Raw genomic sequence first — 26,220 nt, 5'->3', positions numbered from 1 at the left:
AGTACTATCCCGTGTTTGCAATTGTTGCATGTGTTGCTGCAAAAACCCCGAACAAGAAAACCCCCCCACCCACCTTTCTACCTTCCCTATTAGCAGACCAGGCAGTGCTTTAACACTCTAGACCCTGCCACAGAAGCCAGAGTCCTTCTGACAGTTGTCCTGTTCAATGTGCTCATAATTCACTATGAACACCAGATCAGCCAAGTTAATGCTCCAACTCAGGCAGTAAAAAGATTCGTATTTACCCACTTATCTACTGGACCAAAGACCACCAATAACTACATTTGAACAAAATGCATTACAATTTTATGAGAAGTACTCTCCAGCATCCCTATGATTTAGAAACCTTCCTGAGAACCCATACATTTTTAGATGGATCATACTGAAGCTCAGAAAGTCATGGTTAGATAGGGCTGAATTGTTCAGGTGCTAGAGTTTTTTCCTTCACCTTGGAAATTCAAAAGCCAATGGACTATGTAATACTGAGGCAAAAGCATATTGCACTCTGAAAAATAGTTAAATAGGATGGAAATCTAAAATGTTGATGAAAATGCAACATTAACTCTCATGGGAACAGTTACCAGAGAAAATGAGTCACATTAAATCTCAACTTTTCAAGAAACTGGAAGTTAAAAAAAAAAAAAAAAAAAAAAAAAGGAGGGGCAGCCTTGCTTCCCCTGCTTGTCATATTCCATAAAATACCCATTCAATAGCTTGCATGCCCCATGGCATATGACACAACACAACAAAGGCATAAAAATATCTATCACATTCCAATCAGTTTTAGTGCTGCTAGAAACATTAGCAAGACCTAATGCAGAGAACAGAATTGTAAAAATGATCTAACTGCTCTTGATTAAGATTGTAATTCACTGTACTTAATCTGATATGCACAATAATTATAAACACAGTAAACTAGCTTTCCATTGCTGGACACTGGAAACTGAGTTTTGCCACCTTTAACTTATACTGCATTTAGATGATAATGGCTAAGTATGATTTTCAGAGAGCAAAACAGCAGCAATAGAAAGCAACATGGTACTTACACTTAAGCAATGAAATGCAGTAAAATAAAGCAAATAAGCCAAACTTCCCAGACCTCAATTGCAAAGCAGTAGGGTAAGATGGACATTAAAAAAAAGCTGAGGACTTAATGGAGCCCCAACAACTAGCCTTTTTTGGCCAAATAAGTTATCCCAATACTCTAAATCAGATGTGTTACTTGTACAGTTGACTATAAAGCAAGTTACTCTTTATAAACAATTTAATTCCCATGAAGGTCAGTGTTTTCCTCATTTTTTCCCAGTTTTGTTTTTCATTCATGCACACACAGGTTATATACACCTCTCTTATGAAGGTAGGCTGAGAGCTAGGGTTGGGAGCATGCTGAAGAGAAGGTCTCTCTCGGGAGACCTCATCGCAGTCTTCCAGTACCTAAAAGAGGCCTACAAGGAAGCTGGAGAGGGACTTATAACAGGAGAATGCAGTGATAGACAAGTGGTAATTACTTTAAAATGAAAGAAGATAAACTGAGATTGTATTAGAAACCCTTGACAGTGAGGGTGGCTGAGGCAATGAAACAGGATACCCAGTCCCTGGAAGTGTTAAAAGCGTCCCTGCCCATGGTGGAGGGGTTGGACCCAAATGACTTTTAAGGTCCCCCTTTCCCAAACCATTCTGTGATTTCATATATTCCACAATCTGGGATTAACCAAATAACCATCAGAGGATCTATGATGTAGTAAGTTGTTTTCAAAACTACAAAATGCTCTTGACACCAACAGCAAGAGGTACTATGACCAATCACAAGCCAAACAGTGCTAATCCCCTACAAAAGTGTAAGTAAGGACTTGGAAAAAAAAACCAAACCACCAAACCCAAAACAAAAAGCTCCCAAACAGTGCCATAAACCAAAGCAAGCACAGCACCCTAACTGCAAATCCCCCATAAACTCATTGGCAGTTATACTGACATTTCCAATCAGCTTGAACACTTGGTCGCCATGGACGTTGTAGACGGTCACAATGGTGTTCAGCGCAGCATTGCGCACAGCGTTGTCCCGGTCACCAATGTGAGTTGCCATTTCTTTCAAGGCTTTCCCTGGAGTTGGCTGGCAGACATTCATGCCATACGATTCAACCAGACATCCAAGCTCTTCCAAGCATTCTAAATGAAGACAATAACGTGCACATTCAAATTTAAAGCTGCTGGGAAGAGAGCCCTCCCAATTCCTGTGCTGCTTGCACGACTTGAACATTTACTGTAGAGAGCTGCCAATCACAAAGCTGATGATAGATATACTCCAGGTGATTTATGGGATCAATAGTAAGCCACAGCAGACTACTTCACAGATAGTATCTAAAAGCTGTCAGTCACCTCTCTACACTTCAAATATTTCCCATATCCATATATGAGCAATGTTACAGTTAACATCACATTCACGTTAACAGTTGTGAGCTCGCAATGCTTTATTATGTACAGAATTTAACTTTCTGCTTATACCAGGGCAAGATATTTTCAAAGTGACCAGGCAGTTGTTTAAACTACAAACACCACAAATTTATTACAGCCATTACTTATGGTGAGACAGATGTACAGTGTAAAAACATTTCTTGATCAGATTAACCAATTCCCTTGGTGAGTAGGACAACAGTATTGTCACTGTTCTCCCCAGCACTGTTCCACCAAGAAAATAAACCTACTCAAGGGAGACTCATAATACCAATAGCGACTTAAGAGATTACTTGTCTTTGGAAGGTACAAAGACACCAAAAATTAAAAGCAATATGATACTACTTGAAAATCTGATCCTTTAAACACTTACAAACATCTGCATAAAATGCCATGTGCAGGCAAATATCACACCCCACCCAACATTCTTATGCTGGGTTTTTCAAGATGCAACCCAAAGCAATTTCAAGTACTTTGCACATGTGCAGTTCAACAGCCCATTTCCCACCTGCACGTTGTTTGGAGTTTTTTGATTTTGTCCCCTCCATGATGAAAGGGAACATCTTGCTGGCTGGATAGATGAGACACATTCTGTTCAGAATGGCACGTACATCCTTACGGATGACATCTTTCGGTTCTCCTACCTAATAGGAAATTAATGTAAAAAAAAGAAAAAGAGGGGAAGAAATACAGAATATTTTATATAGTCTCACAATGCTTTTGACTATGCTAAATAATGTTAGGAAAGCCAGAATCATTCTCAAGGCAAAATCCCTTCTTCGTCAATGTCTTTTAAAGGGAAATATACAATATAAAATCATAAAGGTTAGAAAAGACAACCTTAAGATCATCAAGTCAAACCGTTAAACCAACACTGCCAAGTCTACCACTAAACCACGTCCGCAAGTGCCACATCTACATATTTTCTAAATACCTCCAGTGATGGAGACTCAACCACTTCCCTGGGCAGCCTGTTTCAGTGATTGACCACCCATTCAGTGAAGAAATTTTTCTGAATATCCAATGTAAGCCTCTCCTAGAACAACTTGTGGCCTTTTGCTCTCATTCTATTCACATGTTACTTGACAAGACAATAACAATACCCCCCTCACTACAACCTCCTTTCAGGTAGTTACAGAGAGCACTAAGATCTCCCCAGAGATCTCCTTTTCTCCAGGTTAAAAAAACACGGCCTGTTGAATCTCACACCAGCTACCAACTGGATTTAGCTCCATTCACAATATATTTAGAATGAACATACTGCAATTCTTGATGGTATTCTGCCATATTCCTCATGAAAATTGTTAGATTCTGTAAAACAAATTGTACCTTTAGGATAAGATATGGGATGAAAGAGGAAGCTTCATTTTCAGTGAGGTGATACTCTTCTTGACTCAGCAAATTGAAAAGCAACTTAAGGTATTCAAGTGTTTTCATCAAAACACTTGTGTTGGTATCAAAGAACCGCAGGGTAAGCCATTTTAGGATCAAATCCAGGCAGCTGATGACTCCATCTTTTTCACTCTCCAAATGCTTGAAGGAAGAGGAAAAAAAAAAAAAGTTAGGCAAATGAAACACACATACACTGTTCAACAAGAAAATAAGCTAAGCTAAGTCCGGTGAGATAATCTACATTTACTGGTAGATTCTTAGAACCATACATACTCACTTTTAACTTATATGGCTTTCTGAAATTCTAAGAGAAGTCTCCGGTGAGGAAATTTTCCCTTCTCCCAAGAAAGAGTATTAATACCATCTTCATCATACCTCTGAAAATTACTTCTATTTATGTTTAGGTTTCAACTACACAGAACAATGACTCCTGGCTCCTCAGAGAATTTCTATTTGATTTTAATTCAAGCAGTATCTTTCATAGCAGATACTAATTCTATCAGCCTCATCCTACTACCACAGATCCAAACTCACCTCAATCATAACAGCCAGTGCTTTGTTGTGATGCTGGAAGTCTGCATGAAACATCTCATCCTGTAGCCATTTGGCTACACAAGTGGACATCTGAGTTTTCAGCTGTTCAATATATTCATCACGGGGAGTAGTGAAATTCCACTTTAACACCTGTAAAAGGCAACATTTAGAACTCAAAGCAAGCAATGCCTTTTCTTCCTGACAGACACTGCTTACTGCACATCTTTTAATTCTGCTTTAGAATCTGTTTTCAAAGTCTTCTTGTTGACAATAAATAATGAAAAATTAGTGGTGTTTGCTCACTTTTTTTTACATGACAAGTTTTCTTCATGTGGACTGGTTATCCTTATTCCATTATCTCAATAATTATCACTTAAAGTGGTTGTTTTTAAGCTACAGACCTGCCTACCTACAAGCAAGTTACAAATAACATGAATATTTTCAGTAATAGAATTTCCCTACAAATTTCTAAGTGAGGCTGCTCAAAATAAATATATTAAAGCATTTATAATGTATCCTAGAACTCTGACATGGTACCTGAAAACAATTGACTAAACTTAATAATTCTTCACAACTTGAAAAATGTAAAAAGGCCTTTGAGTTTTACAACAAGGTATAGATGCACAAAATTTGAAAATCAGAAAAGGAACACCACAGTAAGCTCACTATTGATGTATGTTTTTCAGCTCAAGAATCAAAATCCAAGAGATGGACAGTGGCTAACATGCCAGAGTTTGTTTAATTCTAAATTAAAAACTAAAGAATGCGTTAAAATTGCACCCACTTCAAAACTTGCGAACACATTCTGATTTTTCTCACCTTCAGAGCTTTCTCTTCTTTCATCCTCTGTTCCTTCCCATTTGGGACAATGATAAAAATAGGACCTGATTTATCATCGTCTTCCTTTAAATTAGGCTTGCTTAGCACCTTCTTTCCCTGCACACCCTGAAAAAAGCAAGGTATTAACAGGCAACCCAAGCCATATAGACGCGCCTCCGTCCCAGCAACTGCAAGCGTTAGGTACCTGCCACCCTCATGCTGCCTATGTGTACAAGAGCCAGAGAGAAGCTGAAAGAAAAATGTTGATTAGAAGTTTAAAAGTATGTGCTCAGCTGCTGTGGAAGCAATACCCATGACAGTGTGCACAGTAGTACCCTGTGAATTATGACACATCACTCTCAACCAGTGTGCTAGTCACCCACACACATCCCTAAAACCCAATGTGGTACCTGCTTGATAGACTGCCTCTTTGTCAGACTTGAACCGCCCTTGCTGAGGCTTTTATTAGCTTTGGACAGGCTGGCATTACCCTTGGACATACTGCTATTAACATCTGACTGCTGTAAATAAGCCATAGAAAAGTCTTTGCTGTGAATCTGTTAAAAGGCTTGGAATGGAAATGCTTATGAGTAAACAGCTGTCTGACAACAAAGGCCTTAACTCTACCTACAGAGTTCTGACAGAACATGGCATCAACTTCATCAAACCTACAAAATTCCCTCAAGGTTTGTTCTTGCCATGAATATGGACCTACATCAAATGTTCTTGTTACAGCACTACTTTAGACAATGGAGACAAGGGGACTGTAGAACAATTTGGGTTATTTTTAGTTATACACATAGGATAAACTTTATTATTAACAGCAAAGAAAAATTACTGTAACAAAACAACAGAAAAATCTAACCAAAAATTGACTGTAATCAGTTGAGGTTATTATGTTTTTAAACATACTCCTTCCCTTTTTGCACTTTTGATTGAGAACTCTTTACCTTTCATACTTTAAGGCAGAAATTAATTTCTTTTGATACACGGGTTCAGAAGTAACATTCAAGTGTAACATTGGAACTGGCATGGTAAGAACGAATTCTCAATAGCACAAAATCAAGGAGGCCAAGAAAATTTAGAACAGACTGAATTGCTCATAGGACTAATTTTTGGCAATACAGACTTTAAGAATGAAACAGGTAATGACAAAAGCAGTGATCAGGTAAGAGATATGGGAACGCCTGTCATTTCAGAGTTCAGACAAGCATAAAGATTTTTAACAAAAGCTGTCCCTAGCAAGGACTACACTCTTCTACCTATACCACATTAACAAACCACAGCTACTAACTTAATAAAACTGATTTTCTACAAAATGAAATCAACATACCTTAGTTTTAGAGGAGAGTCCTCCTGCTTTGGCTTTTTTGGGATCAGGCTTGGATTCCATGGTATTAGACCCCAAATCATCAGCAAATGCTGGAGAAACAATAGACCATTTAAAGTTTTCTAGAAGCCCATTTTAAGTTATCACTTTTCTGTTCTCAGGACATAAAAAAAACTGTTTGTGGACACAATATGCTTAATCACACAGATGTCTGAAGATTTTAGACCCACTGAAGAGACCCCTTAACTTCCATGTTAGCATACAAAGTCTTCCTAATTAAGACCACAGTATATCAGCCAGTGTGTCTTTTTTGGACACAATTTAAAAATGCAGACATATACACTGTGAAGGCTAACGACTAGAGCTGTAGTTGCACCTGTTTTAAGGAGGCAAGCTAGCCCCAGCAGGCAGGACTACTTTTTCAGATCACTTGTCCCCACACACTTTCCATCACACTTTTTTCCCATCAGCACAGGCATTCTGGTAGTCCCACAGTGAACTACACCGAGGAAATAATTCACATAAAAAATTATGTGAAAACATTAAAAAAAAAATTGTATTAAAATCGGATTAGTATTAGAAAAAACCCTCCCCCTTTAGCCCAGCTTGGTTTTAGCTTCAATACCAAGTAGATATTTTCAAGTTTTCAAATAGCAGCTGACAGATGGTTGTGTGGAAAGGAAACACCCTCCTACACTGGAAGCTGATTCAAATGCAAGAAAGACCAGAACCCTAACTATGCTGATTATCTCTTCTTCAGTTGAGTACGTTTATTCCTCTGGCACATCAAAAAGCTTCAAAATCCACCCTTTTCTCAGTCTTTTCCCACAATGTCAGAGAAGTTACCTGACGCAGGTTGGAATTTGGCTGGAGCTGCTCCCCCTACCACTCTGGAAGATGCTTTAGCAGGAGGAGCTGGTTTGGCTGGCATGTTGGCTTTGGCTTTCTCAAGCATGGCCAGTACCTGGTCTTTGGAAGTTGGCTAGAGAACAAAAAAGGGAAAAAAAGAAGTGATAAATTTAGTACTGTCTATCACTAATCTTTCCAATACATGTTACAGAAAACAAAAGCAAAAGTAGTTTGAAACAATCCATTCTCTGTTAAGCATCTCGGAGGATACTCATCTTAAACCATTATTGTTCTCAGACACTTTTGTTCCAAGTTAAAACATTTGTCCTGGGTTGCAGTGTATTCTATTACCATCCCCATCAGCCGTTGAGATCAGGTGGGGCAGTGTTTCCTTGCCCCCTCCCCCCAGACTATCTTGCTGTTAATGGCCCATCATTGTCCAGCCACATGACTCAGAGATAACTCCCTCTGGACTATCATCTGTTAATGAGCCCAATCAACACCTGGCCTCATGACTCATTACCCCATTGTGAGATGCTCCACCCAGAGGGAGGAACCAAGCATCCCAGCGTGGATATAAGCTGAGGCTGAACACCAGAGAGGGAACCTTTCCACTGGATTTCCAGAGGACAGGAGCTACACAGTCACCACTGGACCTTCTGACGAGGAGCAGACCCTTCTTTTTCCTACAGGATTGCCACTTCGGGAGGACTGCAGCCACCATTCTACCAGACCACCACCACCACCCTGACTAACAGGGTGCCAGGTTGTATCTTAACTCTGTCAGTTTAACCCAGTGTTATCCGCTTTTATTGTTTTTTTGTTTTTCTTTCCCCCTCCTTTTATTTCCCTATTAAATTGTTATTCTGACTTGGTGTCTCCCACTAGTTTGTTTTCAAACTAGTACAACATTTTTCTTTAAAGTTTCTTCTTCAAGATCCATGGGACATATGTAAACCAGAGATCTGTTCTAGGTGAGTGGTCTTAGGACATCAATGGAGTGCCTACTCACCACTCAGGGGTCCATAAGCCAAACCACACTGCTAGCAATCATGTTAAAGTATGAGTACAAAGGCATAGAATGGGACAGGAACTGGTATGGAAGCTATCTGCAAGTAGATTTTTTTTTCAAGCTCTTGAAGCAATAGGCCTGTAATGGCAGTAATCATTTTTAAAGTAGAGAAAGCTCTAGCTCACAGCTCCTAATACTATTTTCAGTCCCCCTGAAAATATTCAATGCAGACAAGCTCACATGACTCAAGACAGCATATCATGAGACTGTGAATAGGACTTAGTACTCACACATTCAAGATCACATTATTTAATCTCTGTAACAGAAATACCTTCAGCTTGCCAGTGGCTTTTGCCATCTTCTCAAAGCCAAGATGCATCATGAAGAACGGCAGGGCATCCTGTGCCTTTTTACGCACATCACCATTTCGATCTTCAAGGCAGGAGTACAAGTGAGGCACGCACAAGAGTAAGTCAGAAGGAACAGAACGGAGGGCAGGCAACTTCTCAGCCAACCAACCAAGAAGCTGAAAGTTTTAAAATAAAAGCTTTTAAAGAAGTGCTCACAGTGCTATGTCAGGCCACAAGAGTCTGAATTGCTGTCCTTCACATACCTCTATAAGTAGGAAAAACCCAACCAAATTTTTTTCAGAGAAATATTCTTGAACAACATCAATTTTCATATCAGCAATTACAAAAATTAAAAGATAAGTACAGCATATTAGCACACAACTATCTTAAATCTTTAAGCCTGTTTCTTCCTTTTGAAGAATTTCAGCCGCTCTTTTTAATGTCTCCCATTCTGTTCTGTGGTGAATTTGAGGGAACACACACTAACTCTTAAAACACTAATCAAAACAGACAGAACTTTCACTTTAGAGGCACTGAAGTCAAAATGACAGCTATCATGCAGGAAGAAAGCCTGTTATTATCCTTTTGAGGTTTAACAATTTTATGTCAGTACAAATACACAGCTACTTGTTTTCTCATATAGTGGTAGCATTGTGTCATTTCAGTCTGCATAGATACAGAGTCAACAGCATAAAAGGTTACTTAGATTTGACACACATAAGAAGTTTACTCGACAGAAGCCTACCTCTTGTCTTAGGAAAGGATTTTCTTTTTTGAGCTCTTCAGACAGGTCTTCCCCTTCCAACCACTCTTTCATGCCAGTTTGTTCAGCCCAAGCATTCACAGTTGCTAGTGCAGCAGCACGAACATTATTCTGCAGCAAGAACAAGATTTAAAAAGAATAAACCTAAAGAGGGGTCAGAAGATTACAACAGAAGAAGCAACAGTCATCCTTCCTATAAAAGGAAAAAGCTTCCACATCATGGGCTTTGAAATCTTTTTCTATTCTCTGCTTGAGAAGTCTAAAATTCAGAAGAATTTAGTTTTAGTGATGGTATCAGCTGCAGCAATCTCCAGATCAGCCATTTTACTTATCTACCATAATTTTTTTAAAAAAGTTTGATAAAAAGGGTGAAAGAGTATCTTTAAAATTACTTTGCACATGGTACCATTCATTGATGACAATTCTGGGAGTCTAACTCTCAAAGAAGCTAAAAAATAATGTTAGTGACTTATACAGTGCTTAAAATAGACTGTGCATTCATAAATCAAGGCAAGCAGATTATGGAGTCTGCTATTAGGGCAATGTCATTTAGGATACACATGCACAGAAGTCAAATCAGGAGCGAGGGAGCCCTCTAACTCCTACCAATTTCCATCTTTAGTGCTTTTTCCAAGCAAAATTTAGAACAACACCCTTTTTTGAAGCAGCTATATGAAGTTATGCAAAGCCAGATGGAATATCTAACAATCAGGGCTCTTTAAAACTTTATCAGTCTAGACATGACTCTATACATATGACCCTCTCCTATAGGCTGATTTTCAGAGGAAAGCTAATAACGTAACAGACTCATTCAGTTAAGTATGAGCCAATCGTAAATGCAGAAGTAACATCCAGGCATATACGTAAACAAGAAGTGAGCAACCTTGCAAATAACTTGCCCCATCTTCTATCTCACTGAGGAAAAAAAACAAATCATGTGCTGCAGATAAACAGATGCTCATCAGCCTCTCTGACAAGGCCTTGGTTCCCATCATCCAAATTTAATTTGTCTTCACTCATGCTACAAGCCGATGATTTTCCTCAACTATTCAGTTGGGTCCGCTATAAACATATTGAAGTAGGACCCAAAAAGGACCATTCTCATCTTCAAAAACTTGACAAATTTGATAAACTAGTTAAATCTTGCACTTGCAGTACTGAAAAAATATTACCACTGTAGCAGAGTTCAGATGAGCATAAAATCTTCTGTCAGCATTATAGTGCTCACAAGTTATGTTGGTATTATGCATTTTAGCAACAGTGTAAGTTAATCACAATTGGTCTTCTCCTTAAAACATGTACTTGGAACTCTCCTACCAGTCTGGGGCTCTGAGCAACATGGTCTAGTGGAAAGTGGCCCTGCCTATGGTATGGGGTTGGAACTAGATGGAACTATATGGGTTGGAACTATGGTATGCGGTTGGAACTGTAGGGTTCCTTTCCAACCTAAAAAGTTCTGTGACTCTACAAAAGGAGCTTGCTGTTACCTCAGGATAATTGGTGAGTTAAAAGAAGAACTTAACAGTCATATAAAAAAATCGGTTCTTGAAGACTCTTAAAGAGAAAACATGTTTGAACCAGGAGATTTTTATCTAGCCCTAGAACCAGTCATAGTCCTTCCACTGTTTGGGACAGGTAGATCCAGCTCCTGCTCTTTTTCCTACTCACATTCCAAACAGAGACAGCTGAAATATGCCATCTCTGATAATTGCCCATGACTTCTGGCACAAGATACTGGCACCTTCCCAAGCCTCTTTCGCCATTGCTTCAAATAGCTCTTTCCCATGATCCTAGCTCGATTTTGACACAGCATCCTGGCAAACTCGACATTGATGTTACACAAGCTTCAGTGTCAGTTGCAAATATTCTGTGCCTACCTACAGTTCAAAGGGTCCATACACAGCAACAAAAACAACAGTGTACACTGGAATCCACAGTTATATACTAAAAAGTCTACCAGGAACTTTACCAAGCAAATATGTTCAGTGTGTTAACATAGTGTACTTTCAGCAGCAGAAATATGCATATAGTGACCACATTAATTTAAAAGCCAGATTGTGACACTGGATTAAGTTACAAGGAGGGGAATACATCTGAATATACATTCAGGCACACATTTATACTTGAATATTAAGCTGCCATTCAGGCAAGAACTTTTAAAAAGAAAATCGTAAGCTTCCAAAGGAAGTTTTAACTACCATCCACCTTTCAGGCATAGTTTAGATATGCAAAAAGCGAAGAGATCTGGACACTTGTCCTACCTTACTATCTCCTAGGACTGTAATGACAGGAATCCCCAAATTTTTCACATACTGTTTGATATTGGGGCCCATTGCTGTTGCTAGCTGCTGAAGAATGCTCAGAGTTTGTTGCACCTGCACATAAAAAAAAAAAGGTTTAAAATAAAATAGTGTTACAAGCAGATGTGCAAAACCTCCAAGTTATACAGGGAAAAGAGACACTGCTATATATTGAGCTTTTATTTTAGAATGCCTGCTCAATGACACCTATTCCAGTCTTCAAATTCACCACACTGAAAAACAAAAAATACTTCCATATTCTGAGCAAATCAGGTTTCAAGTAAAAACATTTTCAAACAAGGGACAATTCACTTTTCTCACAAATGAAGCAATTAGTCAAGCTTTTTTCTTTTAAGATTTCCTTATATTACATTCAGTGTAAAGGTAGATTTCCCTTTCTTTTGAAGCATTTTTAAATTTAAAAAAAAAGGGAAATATTTATTAAAATAGGCGAATATATGATTTGGAAACACACAGTTCACTGTTTTCCAACTGCTGACTTAATGACATTGAAACAGGCCACACAGTAATAAGCAAGGTTCATCATAAGGAATCATAACTATCTTAAGTTTTAAGCTGAAAACAGCTGAAACAGGATTTTGAAAAACATACCAAGATTTTATTGGAGTCATTGAGACGACCCTTCAGAGCAGCTGGAAGTTCTCCTATGTTTGGCTCTATGAACTTTGCTTCATTTATTATGCTTGTCACTTCATCCAGACCTTCCTTTCTGATCTTCCAATTTTTATCCCCAATCTTAGACACTAGTTCCGCTGTGATCTTATCACTGCAAGAGAAAAACAGGTAAAGTGTCTGTTTACTTAGTTATCTCTCTATTAGTATTTGAGTGATTTAACACCACAGATTTCTGCTTAGAAAGCATTTATAAATGCAAAATTTTGAATTGCAGTGAAAGTGTATCTTCAGGTGGTAGAATCCAAACCTACCTAATATCTGTTCTTGGCAAGAGATCCACAACATCATTCCCAACCTCCTCCTGTTCTTCTTCCTCACCGTCATCCCCACCTCCCACACTGTGCCTGGAAATGCCACGAGTTGGAGCTGGTGCTGTCTGTCCTTGCATCTGCAAGCAACACAAAATCAGAAACAACTCTTTTACAATTTTTCATTTGACCTTAAAAATAAAACCACTTATATGATACGAATGCACTGGCTCAGGACAGCAGACTTCTAAAACATTACACTATTCAAACAAACCCAGGAACTTTTGAAGTTCATAATGAAAAAAAAGACTTGAGATAGCTACACATTGAATTTGTGGCCTTTGTGCACCATCTTAAAGAATATGGTTCAATTACAAGCCCAAGGGTTAGACCACAATATTTCTACAGACTCCAGATACTTAAGTTTCAAAGTAGCTTTAATGACACTTGGTAGCAAGAGCTACACTTCCTACCTTTTCAAATTCTGCATCTATCTGGGAGAGAAGGGCTGGCTTCTCATCCTCAAAAAACATTCGAAGAGAAGGTCCCACATAAAGATACATTACTCCCAGCAGTGTAATGGCAGAAGTCCTCACAGCCTGCCAGAAAGAGGAAAAAGCACTCAGTCTTCAAATTCAGGACTGATAATAATTTAGGATTAAGATTCTAAATTTACTCACTGGGTTAGTTGCAGCAAGAGCTGTCTTCACATTACTGATGAAAGCTTTGACATTCAATCTGTGGAAAAAAGATGTCTCCCATAAATAAAACAACACAGGAAACAGCACCAACAAACAAAATCACAGTATGTTAAAGAAAAAAGATACCCCTAGACAGATTTACACAACTAACTTGCATGCAGGAGATATGCACACTTATAAAGTATCATCACAGGTACAGTGTAGGTAGTAGCTGCTTAAATAACTACTGGAAGAGATCAGTTTGGAGAATAGCCTATTGTGAAAAATCAATCAGTAAACAATTTATATCAAAGCCTACTATTATCACAGCTGTAAAAGTTTCTTAAACTACATAACCCATGTGAATGCTAGGACTGAAATGTTGAGGAATGAATCTAGAAAACATTTTAAGTACCTGAAACATGACTACACAAAAAAGGTGGGGGTATATTATTGTTGTGGTGGGTCTTTCTGTTTTGTTAGTCAGTTTCAGGATCTTCCAGAAAAAGGCATAATTTTCAAAAGGAAATTTTCAAGAGAAATGAAGGAAGGTTTAAATTCCTGCATCTTCTATATTTTCTGTGCAGCCTCAAACACTGCTGTCCTAGTAACACATCTACACACATTACCATGCTGTAAATACATTTTATTGGGGGAATTTACTAAAGAAGAGTTTATTTCTCAGACTTAATCAATGTCACTATCCATTTAAAAGCCACAAAATATTTTAAGACAGGCATAGTAACTGCCCCCATAGTCAAATAAAGGTATTTGAAGTCTTCCCTGCTTGCTTAGAGATTTTTTTCTCAGGACTAAACTATTACATATGCTTGACCACTTTCAGTTAAAAGACTAGTGATTAAAAAATCAAGGAAAGCTATCCCTGGTTCTGATCGAGAATTAATTTCTTACTCTCATAGTACCAGCTATAACAACAGCTATTTTGTTGCCCAAAACTTCATCCACCTGTTATCAACCTCAAAGTGTCTCTCCAAGGAGATTAATAGGCATGCTGGTATGTACTCTTCTGTAGGCTGTCAGATTCAGTTGTTGTGGTTTTTTCTTTTAAATTATAAAATATAGTGGTCCACCTGGGTACAGGCGTATCCAAGTAGAAAGAGTGTAACAGACATGCAATACCACAGCTCTGTGCCCAGCCCACACCTAGCAGTACCTCAAGTTCAAGACAAATGCTCTTCAGAGGTTGAGTGACAAATAAAGCAGCTAGTAGTGTAATCACATCCTATCATACTAGTAATGCCAGATACTTTCAGTTATATACTGAAGAGCTAGGAGAGTATGGCTAGCATGAGAGTTTAAGTAACTAGAGTTCAGATGAACAGAATCTTAGGTCCAGATTAGAAACATTTTCTTTGAAGTTTCTCATAGCAATTCACTTAAGAGACTTACCCAGAAAAGCCAAACTCCTTAATTGCATTTGAAAGCCAATTCAAGGTTTCTGACTGGTTTTTAGGATTCTTCTGAGAGAAAGCCATAGCCACAACCTGGAATAGAAGAGCATTAAGTATAAACTTTCGCTGGCAAAGCAGGTGACAGAGCACTGTAATAAAGAAGTGAAGATACCCACAAAAAACACAGGGCAAGTGAACAGAAGCAGCTGGGGTAACAGAAGAGGAAAAAGCAACTGTGTCACTGTAGCAGGATGTCACTGGAACTGAAGTGAACCAGAAGTTCCTGAAGTACTTAAAGGCAGCCAGCAACACCTTTATTATGGATTTGTACCTGCTGTGGCAGTACTATAAAAAGCACTGAATAATTATTCATTATTACTGTGCCTCAGAAGATCATGAAAGAGATCCTCCTAGAAGCACATGGAGGACAGGGAGGTGATTGAGACAGCCAGCACAGCTTCACCAAGGGCAAGTCCTCCCTCACCAACATCACTGCCTTCTATGATAGAGCAATTACATCAGTGCAGCTACAGATACCACATATCTGGACTTCTGTCAGGCCTTTGACAAGGGCCTCCACAACACCCTTCTCTCTAAACTGGAGACACATGGATTTCGTGGGTGGACACCTGTGGATAATGAATTGGTGGAACCATCACATCCAGAGGGTAATGGTCAATGGCTCAGAGTCCTGATGGACATCAGTGACAGGCAGCACTCCTCAGGGATCCACACTAGGACCAGTACCATTTAATGTCATAAATGACAGACAAAAGGATTGAGGGCATCCTGAGGGCAAGTTTGAGATTAAACAAGCTGAGTGGTGGAGTTGACACCTAAGGACAGGATGCCATCCAGAGGGACCTGGACAAGCTTGAAAAGTGAGCCCATGGAAATCTCAGAAGGTTCAACAAGCCAAGTGCAAGGTGCTGCACCTGGGTCAGGGCAACCTTCCAAGGAGGCTGGACATGAGCCAGCAATGTTCACTCACAGCCCAGAAAGCCAACTGCGCCCTGGGCTGCACCAAAAGCAGTGTGACCAGCAGGGCAAGGGAGGGGATTCTGCCCCTCTACTCTGCTCTGGTCTTGTGAGACCCCACCAGAACTGCCACATCCAGCTCTGGAGCCTTCAGCCCAGGAAGGACATGGATCTGTTGGAATGACTACAGAGCAGGGCCACCATGCTTAAAAGGTTGGAGCACCTCTCCTACGATGAAAGGCTGACAAAATTGTAATTTTTCAGCCTGGATAAGGCTCCAGGGTGATCTTATTGTGGCCTTTCAGTACTCGAAGGAGGCCTCTGAGAAAACTTTTGACAAGGGCATCCAGTGGTAGGTAGGACAAAGAGGAATGGATCTGAACTGAAAGAGGAGTTGTGGATGCCCTATCCCTGGCAATGTTCAAGGCCAGGTTGGATAAGGCTTTGAGCAACCTAGTCTAGTAGAAGGTATCCCTGCCTATGGTGTGGGGGGAGGACCTAGACGATCTTTAAGGTCCCTTCCAACTCAAACCATCCTATGATTCTATTTCCAATTTTAGAGGAATACATATTTAACTTCTGCCTCATGAAGCATCTCGAGAGCAAACAAATCACTTTCATGCAACAGAGAAAAACCAAAGATTTGGGATTTACTCCTCAGACTGAAAGGACACCCCACATATTATTTTGATTTTATTTACTGAAAGAATACTTCTGCTGCTCACTCACCTGCTCAGCAGTCCACGGCAACTGACACGCTTCTGCTATTGCTGTCATGGCCTCTTTTGCATTGCTTCCACATTTCACATCCCCAACCTTGTCTACAAGGCCATCCAGCACAACCTGTGCTGAAGTTTTGGAGAAGTTTCCTTTCTGTGCAATCAAAGCAACTACATGCAGTTTCATCTGCATCACCTGCAAAGTCCGTAACAGCAAGAAAGTTACTCGTGTCTTTGTGTATTTTAGACTAATTTTTCTTATTCTATAGATCTATAGATACACATAAGAATTATATGTATTTGTGGGTAAACACAAACATATCCACAAAATTTTTATTTGTGTACATATACACATTTGAATATGTAGAAGTATTTATGTACACAGATATTTTATACACATACGTATATGTGTTTTGTGTGATTATATACAAAAATTGTGTACATACACAAATACATATTGTATATATACACAACACCAAAATACTGGGCTGCCATTATCTACTTTTAGAACTTATATACACACACACATATGCTTATATATATGCACATGTATACACACACATCTAAAGACAATCTTTACATATCTTAGATGACATTCAAGTCTCAAATCTCAACAGAAATAAAACCCAGGTTGAGAGTTTATATTCTCATTGATTACAGATAGAACTGTGGCCACAGTGATATATGCACTTATAGCCCTTTAGCTGGAAACCACTTAATTATATTAACAAAAGATGGACTGTTTACTTACTGAAGGATAATGCATTACCTGAAAATTTGTTTCCTTCCAACCAGGTTTCTTGGCCAGCATTCTTACTAGAGCTTGGCAAGGCATTTCACTTCTCTCCATAAGCTCAACAGCCTAAAGTATAAACATGAAGTTAGCCAGTGGGCCACAAATTATACAAAACTCAAACAGAAGTTCTCAACTGTCCTCTAAGTATTTTCTTAATACTGAATTAAATTGCAGAAATTCTCAGCATAATAACTTACCTGAAGAGCCTCTTTTACAAGGATCTTGAGGTACTGAGCCAACATTTAACCTACAGCATTCGCATCACTACTCCTTTAATGTTCTTTAACAAATTTCCTTAAAATCACTATTGGCCATTCCAACCATGGGAATTTAACACTTAACTAAAAACAAACAAACACCCCCAAATAAACCCACCTGCCCCTCAAAAGGCTGCTTTTGTTTTTTAAGATGAAGTATATTACGCAGCCTTCATGTTGGAATGCTGACTACACAGCAGAGATTAATCCAGAATATGATCTAAATTACTGGGGTTTAGCTGTTGTTACACTTATTCATTCAACTGAAATGGCAACATTTGAGTAAAATAGGCTTCTGCAGCAGCATTTCAATGCAGCCAGTCATCATTTCCTAATTGAAGTTAGTCACTTTTCCCACTAAAATATTAACTCAGTCACAACTGTACTGGTGAAGTGGTATGAACTACCTGTACATCTACAGTTGAAGCTTTTTTGAATGTGAACTCTCAAAGGTTGTCTGATAGATACCTTCTGAGTGGCATGTGATGCTTTTTTTTTTTTGTTTGTGACTACGTGAAGCACTTTCCACCAGCTGTAGAGACTGCTAGTATTGTATAAGACTCTAAACAAAGATGTCAGCTGGCAAATAGTTGATTATAATCAATTGCTACCTAATACACAAACACCAGGAAATTATTTGCAACAGATTTGGCCTAGTCATTGCAAAACCTTTTGTTTAAGTCTAGCTATCTTTGAGACCAAGCTTTAGAACTATTTGGAGTTTTAAAAAGACCTCTAAGTATCCTTGGTCAAAATACAAGTGTTTTTGACAAAAGCACAACTACCTACATTAAGATAAAATACTTAGTCCACTATTGTTATGGAATTTAAACCATATAAGCCACTTGGCTTTTGCAAGTATTGCTTAATCCATCAGAAGTGCTGACATACAACTACTACTAGTATGTATTTCACAAGACTTACCAGGCCTAAAGAGCTGAAGAAATCAATACTTGTTTTCTCTTTCCCTACTGCCTCTTATCAACCGTTACAAACATACCTTCTGAAACTCTTCCATGCAGGCAAGCCTCTCTTTCCAGTTACCACTGTCCAACTGCTGGATACAAGAAGCTGGAAGGACAGCAGCAGCTTTCTCTTCACATACTTCTATCTGCAGGCAGATCAGAACAAGGTTAACACTCCACTGTATCCCTTCAGAGGAGAGCAGCAACCCTAAGGACAGGTAATATAGTGGACTGACCCTTGTATTGTGGTGCATTTACGAATTATAAAACAGGTTCTGTTGTAGATTGAAAGATTTTAGAATATAGTTTAGGGGTCTTAAGGGTTTAGAAAGCTGCTAAATTGCACTGCAACAGAAAAGTAACCCCTGGAAAGTATGAGAAACTGTGCAGACAGTCAAAAATAATCTTTAATACCAACTATCTGCTTAAAGAATCAAGCAGAGGCAACCTAAAATTTGCAAGATAATTTTGGATCAAGTCTGAATAAACACTGCCAACAACGAATCAGCACTTGATGAGGGCAGAGAGGAAAAGACCTATCTTCAGTCTCCATTTTAGCAAAATGGAAAATTAAAGTTATCTAGTGATAAAAACTTCCCTTGTTTCACTGCTGTCTGCATCACCTTCAGGAAATGTACTCTCATTTTCTACTGTATAAACTAGCAATATAAACTGGATACACAATGGAAGTTACTCATTCTAAGCAACACTCCAAATACAACTATGGTTTGGACTGACAGTCCAAAAAACTTGCAGATACATCTAGCAAAGCTTTAATAAGTTTTTTGTTACTCTTTGACCTACAGATACCTGAGTGTACCTGGTTCTCTACCAAGAAAAGTAGGTAGATGCCCAGCTAACATGCAGAATTCAGTAATTTTTTTGAAATGTAACTTAATATGAACAGCACAGAAGAGTTTTGTATCAGTTCATTTAATTGTTACTTTATTTCACTTCAGATTTCAATGTAAACTCCAGAATAATGTATTCTCAGGCTTTTAATAACAGACTCCTTCAGTAAATAACGTGTCCTAAATTACATATGAAGTATCATTGGTTTTTTCATCTTTTCCTACTTCAGAGACAACAGTATACCCTGTTATAAGGCTATAATCATGATTTATTGCTTACTGTGCCAACAAGAGCCTAAAGAACAGGTGTAATTACCAAAGGTCCATTTCACCAGTTATAAATCTATATATATTGCTTTCCTTTCTTCCAACGAAAACAACCTCAGTGAAAAATTTTCAGGTACCTGAAGAACTGATAAACCAAAGCTGCAATCACAGCAGGCTTTGCATTTCAGAGAACAGCAGAATACTCACAGAGAGCTCAGACTCAAATATTTCTTTGGTCTCAGGACCCTTCTTGCCTTTAGCCCCAGCACCTCCTGTACCTGCAGCTGTAGCTGGTTTGCCTTTCTTCGGTGGGGCCCCAGCCTAGAAAGTTAATGGACAAGTTAGCCAAGATGAAATAGTCTCTAGCACAGATATCAAAAGAACTGCTATCTTTCCTACACTACACTGCTATATTCTAATGTCAAAAAATACGTATTTCTTTGATAGCATAACAACTGCAGGCAGAGAGAGTTTTCTGTTAGAGCTTATTTAATTAATATATTGCTTTTAGACTATAGGCATTACAAAACATAACAGGGATGTACAAGACAAAGAAAGATGAAAAAGGAAAGAATGTATGTATTTGCGAAAGTTCAGGAAATAATGCATTCATCTATGTGTTCTCCTACAGATCCTGGATGGATACTAAACTTGTGACTGGTGTCTCTTTCCCAGGTTATCTGTGTACCAATAGATTTCAAAAATTTACCTGTTCTCCTATTCACTTCCAGGTATCCCACCTGAAGAACTAAGTAGCATATTACAAAGACCACCTACTGCAGTCAATTTTTAAAATCCAAAGAATATTAGAGAAATGCAGGCTAATAGTTCAAATTATTCCAAAAGAAACAAAGGAACAAACGAAAAACGATGCGGAAGAAATACTCAATACTTAATTAGTAACCTTGCTAGTTATAAGGAATGTTGACTTCAGCCAAGTATTGCCATATCACAGAGCACATCAATGTTACATGCGAGGCTCCTCTGAATGCCTCCAGTCTTATCACTACTTCAGAATCAAAATGTGGTATTAAGACTTAAATGACAAGACAGTTTGTATCATTAAAAACCGAGATTTCATCAAGTACACTCCCAGAAAGTCCAAGATTCCTTCTGCTGTTAGGCTCACCTACTCCTGCAAAATGACAGTGAGAGCTCAGTGGAAGGAGATTCAACAGGCCACCTTTGATCTGCAGTAACTATTTGATGCAATCACATACAACTGACTGTCAGACAATCTCTTACCTTCACTGCAGATGCTTTTTTCAGTGGTCCTGGTTTGGTTGCTGCATCTTTTGTTTCTTTATCTCCTCCAGGCCCTGGAAGAGCAGTGGTCTTTCCAGCAATAGGCTTGCCTTCCTTTTTCTCAGCTGCTCCTGTTTTCTTACCATAAACCAATTCTACCTTTTCAGCACACTCTTTAATCTGTCAAGCAGTGACGGAAAAAAAAAAGGTGGGGATGGAAAGAAGCTATTTAGCTACAACAACTGGATGTAGAGTATCCCTTTCCCAGCAGTGGCTCAAACTTGACTACTCTGGAAAAAGTATGAAGAGTTTAAGTTATTTACTTCACAAAATTTTGTTATCCAGTGTTCCTTCAATAGTAAGGTTAACCAGTCAGTGGTATCTGCCATCCCTGTATTGCCAAAATAATTTTCCTAGTTCAAAATAAAGTGCATTTATATACAAAGAAAACACTGACATCCTACTGATACTTATAGATGCTCTAAGACTAAGTCTGAGCACCTCAAATTATAAAATCTTCATTCAGCCAACATACCTGTCAGGTTACACAAAAGTATAACAACTTTGTTCTTGGAAAGTCATTAATACCAAATCTTATGTAGTAATAAAAAATTAGACCATATGGTTGTGACCTAAAGGCTTGTTTCAGACAACAGAGAAACTGTCAAAAAACAAACAAAACCCCATATACCACCAACCAAAACCACAACTAAATCTCACAACCCACCTCATAGACAATACAGCCAGATGCTTTATGTAAAAATGAAAAGATTGTCAGATTCCCTGCAACATCAATAAAATTTAAGTAAAAAAAAAAAATCTTCAAAACCTGTGCTGAAATTAACTAGGCCAAAGTATCATCTTTCATCTTCTCTACCCTAAGATGTACCTTAAAATGATAAACGGAGCCTTTTTTACAACATTTATAACAATACTTACCCGATCAAGCTTTAGTTTGTCTACATCTGCTAGAAATGGATTCACAGCCTTCTCTCCAGCTACTTTCAAGGCAGTGCCTAATGCTTCAAATCCAGCATCTCTTACTTCAGGAGCAGAGTCATTGATATGCTGCAGAGAAAAGACAACTTAGGTCATGTGACTTGTGGCCCATATCTAAACATCTATTATATAAATCCCCTCCCCTTATTTAAAACCTAAGTCTACCAAAGAATAATCCTTAACATTCCACTGCAGAAAGAAAAACGTTATTTCTCCCTTCTGTTTTCCTATGTACTGACCAAGTCTACTTTTTCTCAGATACAGCCATGTTCTCATCTTTGAGCCTTTTCCGCAGATAGAGGTTGAACACTCATGCTTTAAACATCATGACAGTTCATAAAGAGTTTAAAGTTCTGCAATCTTGCTCAAATCTCCATTTTTTAAGCCAGGGATATTGCCCGTAACAAGGAAAGGGCTATTTTGCAATAAGAAAAAAGTATGCATCATTATTATCATTTACACTGATTAATGCTCGAACTTCACTGCCACGTATGAGTCAATGATAGTTGTTCTTTTATTCATAGTAAATGGCAGCATTCCAACAAAAACTTGTTGGAGATGTGTGCAAGAAGCAAGTGGCAGTGTCTCGGAGTTCAGTAGTTGTGAATCACTGCCTTGATCTATTACCAACTTAGTGAATCTACAGCTTCAAAAAAGCTAAGAAAAAGGAAACTGAATTGTTCCTGACTGACAGTCACCTTCAAGTTTGACATCAGTCAAAACTGACTCTGAGGGCTACACAGCACACAAGAACTCTTTGGTCTCTGCAGTACCTTCAGGTCTTTCTCCCCAAACAATCCAATGTTTCACAACAACACTGCCCAAGTCAATGCCAGAGAAGTACCAACTCCTTCTGCTTTACCTTGAGAAGTGCAGCACAGAAAGGTTTTAACAAGCTTTTTGGCAGAGTAGAAGGTGTGCAGTGTCGGAAGCTTCTTGCAATGAAAAGGGATGTTTGTTGCTTAATTGTTGGATTTTTGTTGTCCATGACTGCCAAAATATCTTCACTTATGTTCTGCAATGTGGTCTACAATGTTGAATAAAAAAAGTCATTATTTCAGTAAAGAGAAAAGCAAATCAAAATTAGAGACCAATTCTCAGGCAATGGGGAAACTTTCACTTTTACTTACTGTAAGAAAGATTGCATCAATGGCCTCCTGCAGTGCCTGCACTACCTGGGGCTTCTTCTCTTTGAATTTCTCCAGGATTGTTGGAACGACCTATGGAAAAGGGAACAAAAATGTCAACCCCCTCTTCACTAATATAACTGGAAAGCCTGATAGTGTGCACCCCAGTACTTTGCAGAGAATTCAGTAATTCAGACACCCCTGCTGTACCCCTCCAGAAGTACGCAACAGCAGTCTGAACTAGTTTATTCTTGCTGCTGATATTAAACTCATTCCTGTCACTCGTTTATTAACAAATAGAGATTTCTGAACAATTTCATAACAAAAGGCAGACATACAAATTCACAGATAATTACAGATTAACGTCCTGGAATACAGAGCAATAGAATGTAAATAAACGATTTCACAACACAAAGAGTGCTGTGCTCTTGTATTCTAAGAATCCAAGAAGGCATTTAACCTGGCCCCTCTTTCCCAGCTTTCTGACAGCACTAAGCATGGCTCATTAAGAAGTCCTCATCTGATTCACAGCTAACAAAAGCAACCAGAATCCTCTGCGGCAATATTTTTCAGATCTATCACCTTGAAAAAGCACATCTGACAGTAAACTATGCCATACTGGAATTTGACAGCAATTTCTACCTAGTCTAGGTGCTCAGACAGTCACTGATGAAAAAACAAATACATAAAATATTAAAGGGGGGAAAAAACCAAAAAAAGCCCTACACTGCAGACTTTCTCACATGCCAGTAATATGAACAGGTCCATTTTAATACGTTACACAGTAAGTACTTCTGTCAGTGAGCCAGAAACATGCAGATCTTAACTGTGGAAAGCAAGCTATTTTCAAGATTTGCACAAACACAACAGTTCATAGTTTGGAAGCAGTTGGATCCTTTACAGAAGTTATACCTTCTTGCATAACACAAAATAGATTCACCTTCTACTCAGAAGCTGACTATGGGATCTCAACCCCTTGTGGCACACCACGACCTAGGCTCAGGTGGTATCCTTTTTTGGGCTGCAACCTCCAAATTCCCAGTTCACAGACTTCAAAACTCAAAAAACCTTCAGATAATACAGATGGCACCACAAAGACCATCATACATGCTATTGAAGGTGCTAGACACCCCTACAACCTACAAAGTCATAAGGAGGAGATATTTAAAATCATGAAGCCTCTGTTTTAGAAAATGCTGACAGCCAGAATTAGCATTTTTTAACATGGAAGTTAGAAGCCATAACCCATGTGAGAGGGAAAGAAGAAAAATTAGTCCAGGGCTACAAATGCAGTCAGAGGTGAAGCTGGTACACATGTACTCAATTACAGTGAGTAGTATGGTTCTATGCATGATTTCATTACTCTTGTTAGAACACAGATTGCAGACTAACATTGCAGTCCTATATTTAACTAATAAGAGCTTATAATCATATAATTCTAGCAACAATTCTGTTTCATAACACTTCAATGCCCACTCTCAGGAGAAGTCTACATCTCCCTCACAAGTAAATAAATCCAGTAAACAAATCAAGTGAACTGCTAAAGTAAGTACTGAGATTATGCAATTCAGTGCTGCCATTACAGCACTGAAAAAGTCATCTTCTCAACAGCATTTGCTTGGCAACCACAGAGCTACACCCTTATTTTAGGAGCTTGGCTTTTTCAACACTAACTCTGTAGCTATAAGGGTTAGCCTTCAGAAATCAACTATAAAACAGATGCAAGAATGATTTTTATAACTACAGACAGCTTTCAGAATGAAAGTGACCGTCCAAACCATTGTTCAGAGTTCAGGAGACTTGAATGTTTCTGAAGCAGTGAGATTCAGCAACTTCCCAATTCAGAGACAACTCTATCGACAGCCAGGCACATCAGTTCTCTGTCTCTAACACTGTTACTTTTTCTTATCACAGGAAAAATTTGACTGAGTAGTTTAAAGAACACAGTGACACAGGCTTGAGAAATGAGGGAGAACTGCAACTCATTAAAAGCTCTCTTTGTTTCCACATACTGATTAAGCTTCCCTGTATCCCCTGATATTAGCTATTGGTAAGAAAAGAGCAGCAAAGGAGAACAAACAGCACTAAGCTAGATCACCAGAACATTTTGGTACTAAAAGTCTCAGAATTTTTGGCTATTTAAAGCAGACAAGAACCCCCACAAAACCCAGGCAACAAAGAAACAGAACGCTCACCACCTACCATCCCCCAACATTCAAAAAACCCAACCAACATAAAACATACACCATGGAGGTGCTAAGTAGAGCTCTGATTTAGAAGCTGTTTTTTCCACTGTGCCCTACAAACGCATTCCTGTGGGGGTATCTCTAGGATGAGGTAATGTAAATAAAGTTCATTTCATAGCACAGCAATTCAATTTTCTTAGTACAGAAGACTTATAATACAACAGAAAGTTTCACGTTGCTGAATATGAACGAAGAAGGTCCTTTCAAACTTAAGCTGCAAAGACCTAGGCAAGTATTTCAATGCTTACTCTTTTAAGGGGTAGGTAAGCATTTCTAACTGTGCAAAGAATACCTTTCATAAATACCAAGGCTTGACAGGGAAAAGAGAAAGGGAAAGAAGGTGTCCAGCATCAATAAAATCAGGAAAAAAGTATATACTCTTACTTACATGCCCTGCATACTGTCCAAATTTCTTTCGGAGGCCTGTAGCTAGTCCAGCAAGGCATTTGGCAGCCAAAGCAACTAACATAACATTTGTATCCTTTCCAACAACCTGAAGAGAAAATCCAAGTTTCAGAGATAGAGAAGAATTTCTTACAGTAGTCAGTGGGCCACAGATTGGGTTATTTTCACAACTGTTCCAGCCAGTAATTTTCTACTCCTGAGTATTATATCAACTCAAACTTTTAAACTATCATACAAATAAATTACGAACAAATATTAAACTGTATGTGCACTCTGGGTTTTATTTATTACCTTTTTGAGAACTTTCACCAAGTCTGCATAGTCTCCTGATTCCAGCTTGGGATTTTTCACTAGCAGTTCAACAGCCTCTAGAGCTTCTTTCCTTTCTTGCCACTTTTTTGCTTCCTGCAGAGCAAATAATTTACATTAAATCTATAAACAGGAACAGTTCTGGAGAAGCACACTTGCCACAAACCATAGATTAAAAACTTTTATTCCATCCTGAGAAAATCAAGGTCTCCCTACAGTT

The 26,220-nt window shown here is 38.6% G+C and overlaps 1 protein-coding gene across 3 annotated transcripts in view; it reads right to left on the bottom strand.

The window, feature by feature from the left end:
* Positions 1-26,220, bottom strand: part of CKAP5 (cytoskeleton associated protein 5) — a 54,449-nt gene that overhangs the window by 11,766 nt on the left and 16,463 nt on the right. For all 3 annotated transcript variants that reach the window (XM_082283036.1, XM_082283038.1, XM_082283037.1), the window contains exons 8-32: positions 25,983-26,096; positions 25,675-25,779; positions 23,044-23,133; positions 22,776-22,940; positions 21,854-21,982; positions 20,915-21,094; positions 19,877-19,990; positions 18,587-18,697; positions 17,303-17,395; positions 16,544-16,729; positions 14,835-14,929; positions 13,425-13,482; positions 13,218-13,343; positions 12,748-12,884; positions 12,413-12,587; positions 11,762-11,875; positions 9,483-9,611; positions 8,719-8,913; positions 7,373-7,508; positions 6,530-6,618; positions 5,197-5,322; positions 4,378-4,527; positions 3,781-3,984; positions 2,960-3,095; positions 1,973-2,166 (exon numbers count right to left, since the gene is read on the bottom strand). In XM_082283036.1, the coding sequence (XP_082139162.1) occupies positions 1,973-2,166; positions 2,960-3,095; positions 3,781-3,984; positions 4,378-4,527; positions 5,197-5,322; positions 6,530-6,618; positions 7,373-7,508; positions 8,719-8,913; positions 9,483-9,611; positions 11,762-11,875; positions 12,413-12,587; positions 12,748-12,884; positions 13,218-13,343; positions 13,425-13,482; positions 14,835-14,929; positions 16,544-16,729; positions 17,303-17,395; positions 18,587-18,697; positions 19,877-19,990; positions 20,915-21,094; positions 21,854-21,982; positions 22,776-22,940; positions 23,044-23,133; positions 25,675-25,779; positions 25,983-26,096 (3,351 nt within the window). The remainder of the gene's footprint in view (positions 1-1,972; positions 2,167-2,959; positions 3,096-3,780; positions 3,985-4,377; positions 4,528-5,196; positions 5,323-6,529; positions 6,619-7,372; positions 7,509-8,718; positions 8,914-9,482; positions 9,612-11,761; positions 11,876-12,412; positions 12,588-12,747; positions 12,885-13,217; positions 13,344-13,424; positions 13,483-14,834; positions 14,930-16,543; positions 16,730-17,302; positions 17,396-18,586; positions 18,698-19,876; positions 19,991-20,914; positions 21,095-21,853; positions 21,983-22,775; positions 22,941-23,043; positions 23,134-25,674; positions 25,780-25,982; positions 26,097-26,220) is intronic.

Source organism: Coloeus monedula (assembly GCF_965178545.1).
Source record: "Coloeus monedula genome assembly, chromosome: 6".
Classification (NCBI taxonomy): domain Eukaryota; kingdom Metazoa; phylum Chordata; class Aves; order Passeriformes; family Corvidae; genus Coloeus; species Coloeus monedula.
The sequence above is the reverse complement of the archived record's forward strand: the minus strand, read 5'-3'. Positions and strand labels throughout refer to the sequence as shown.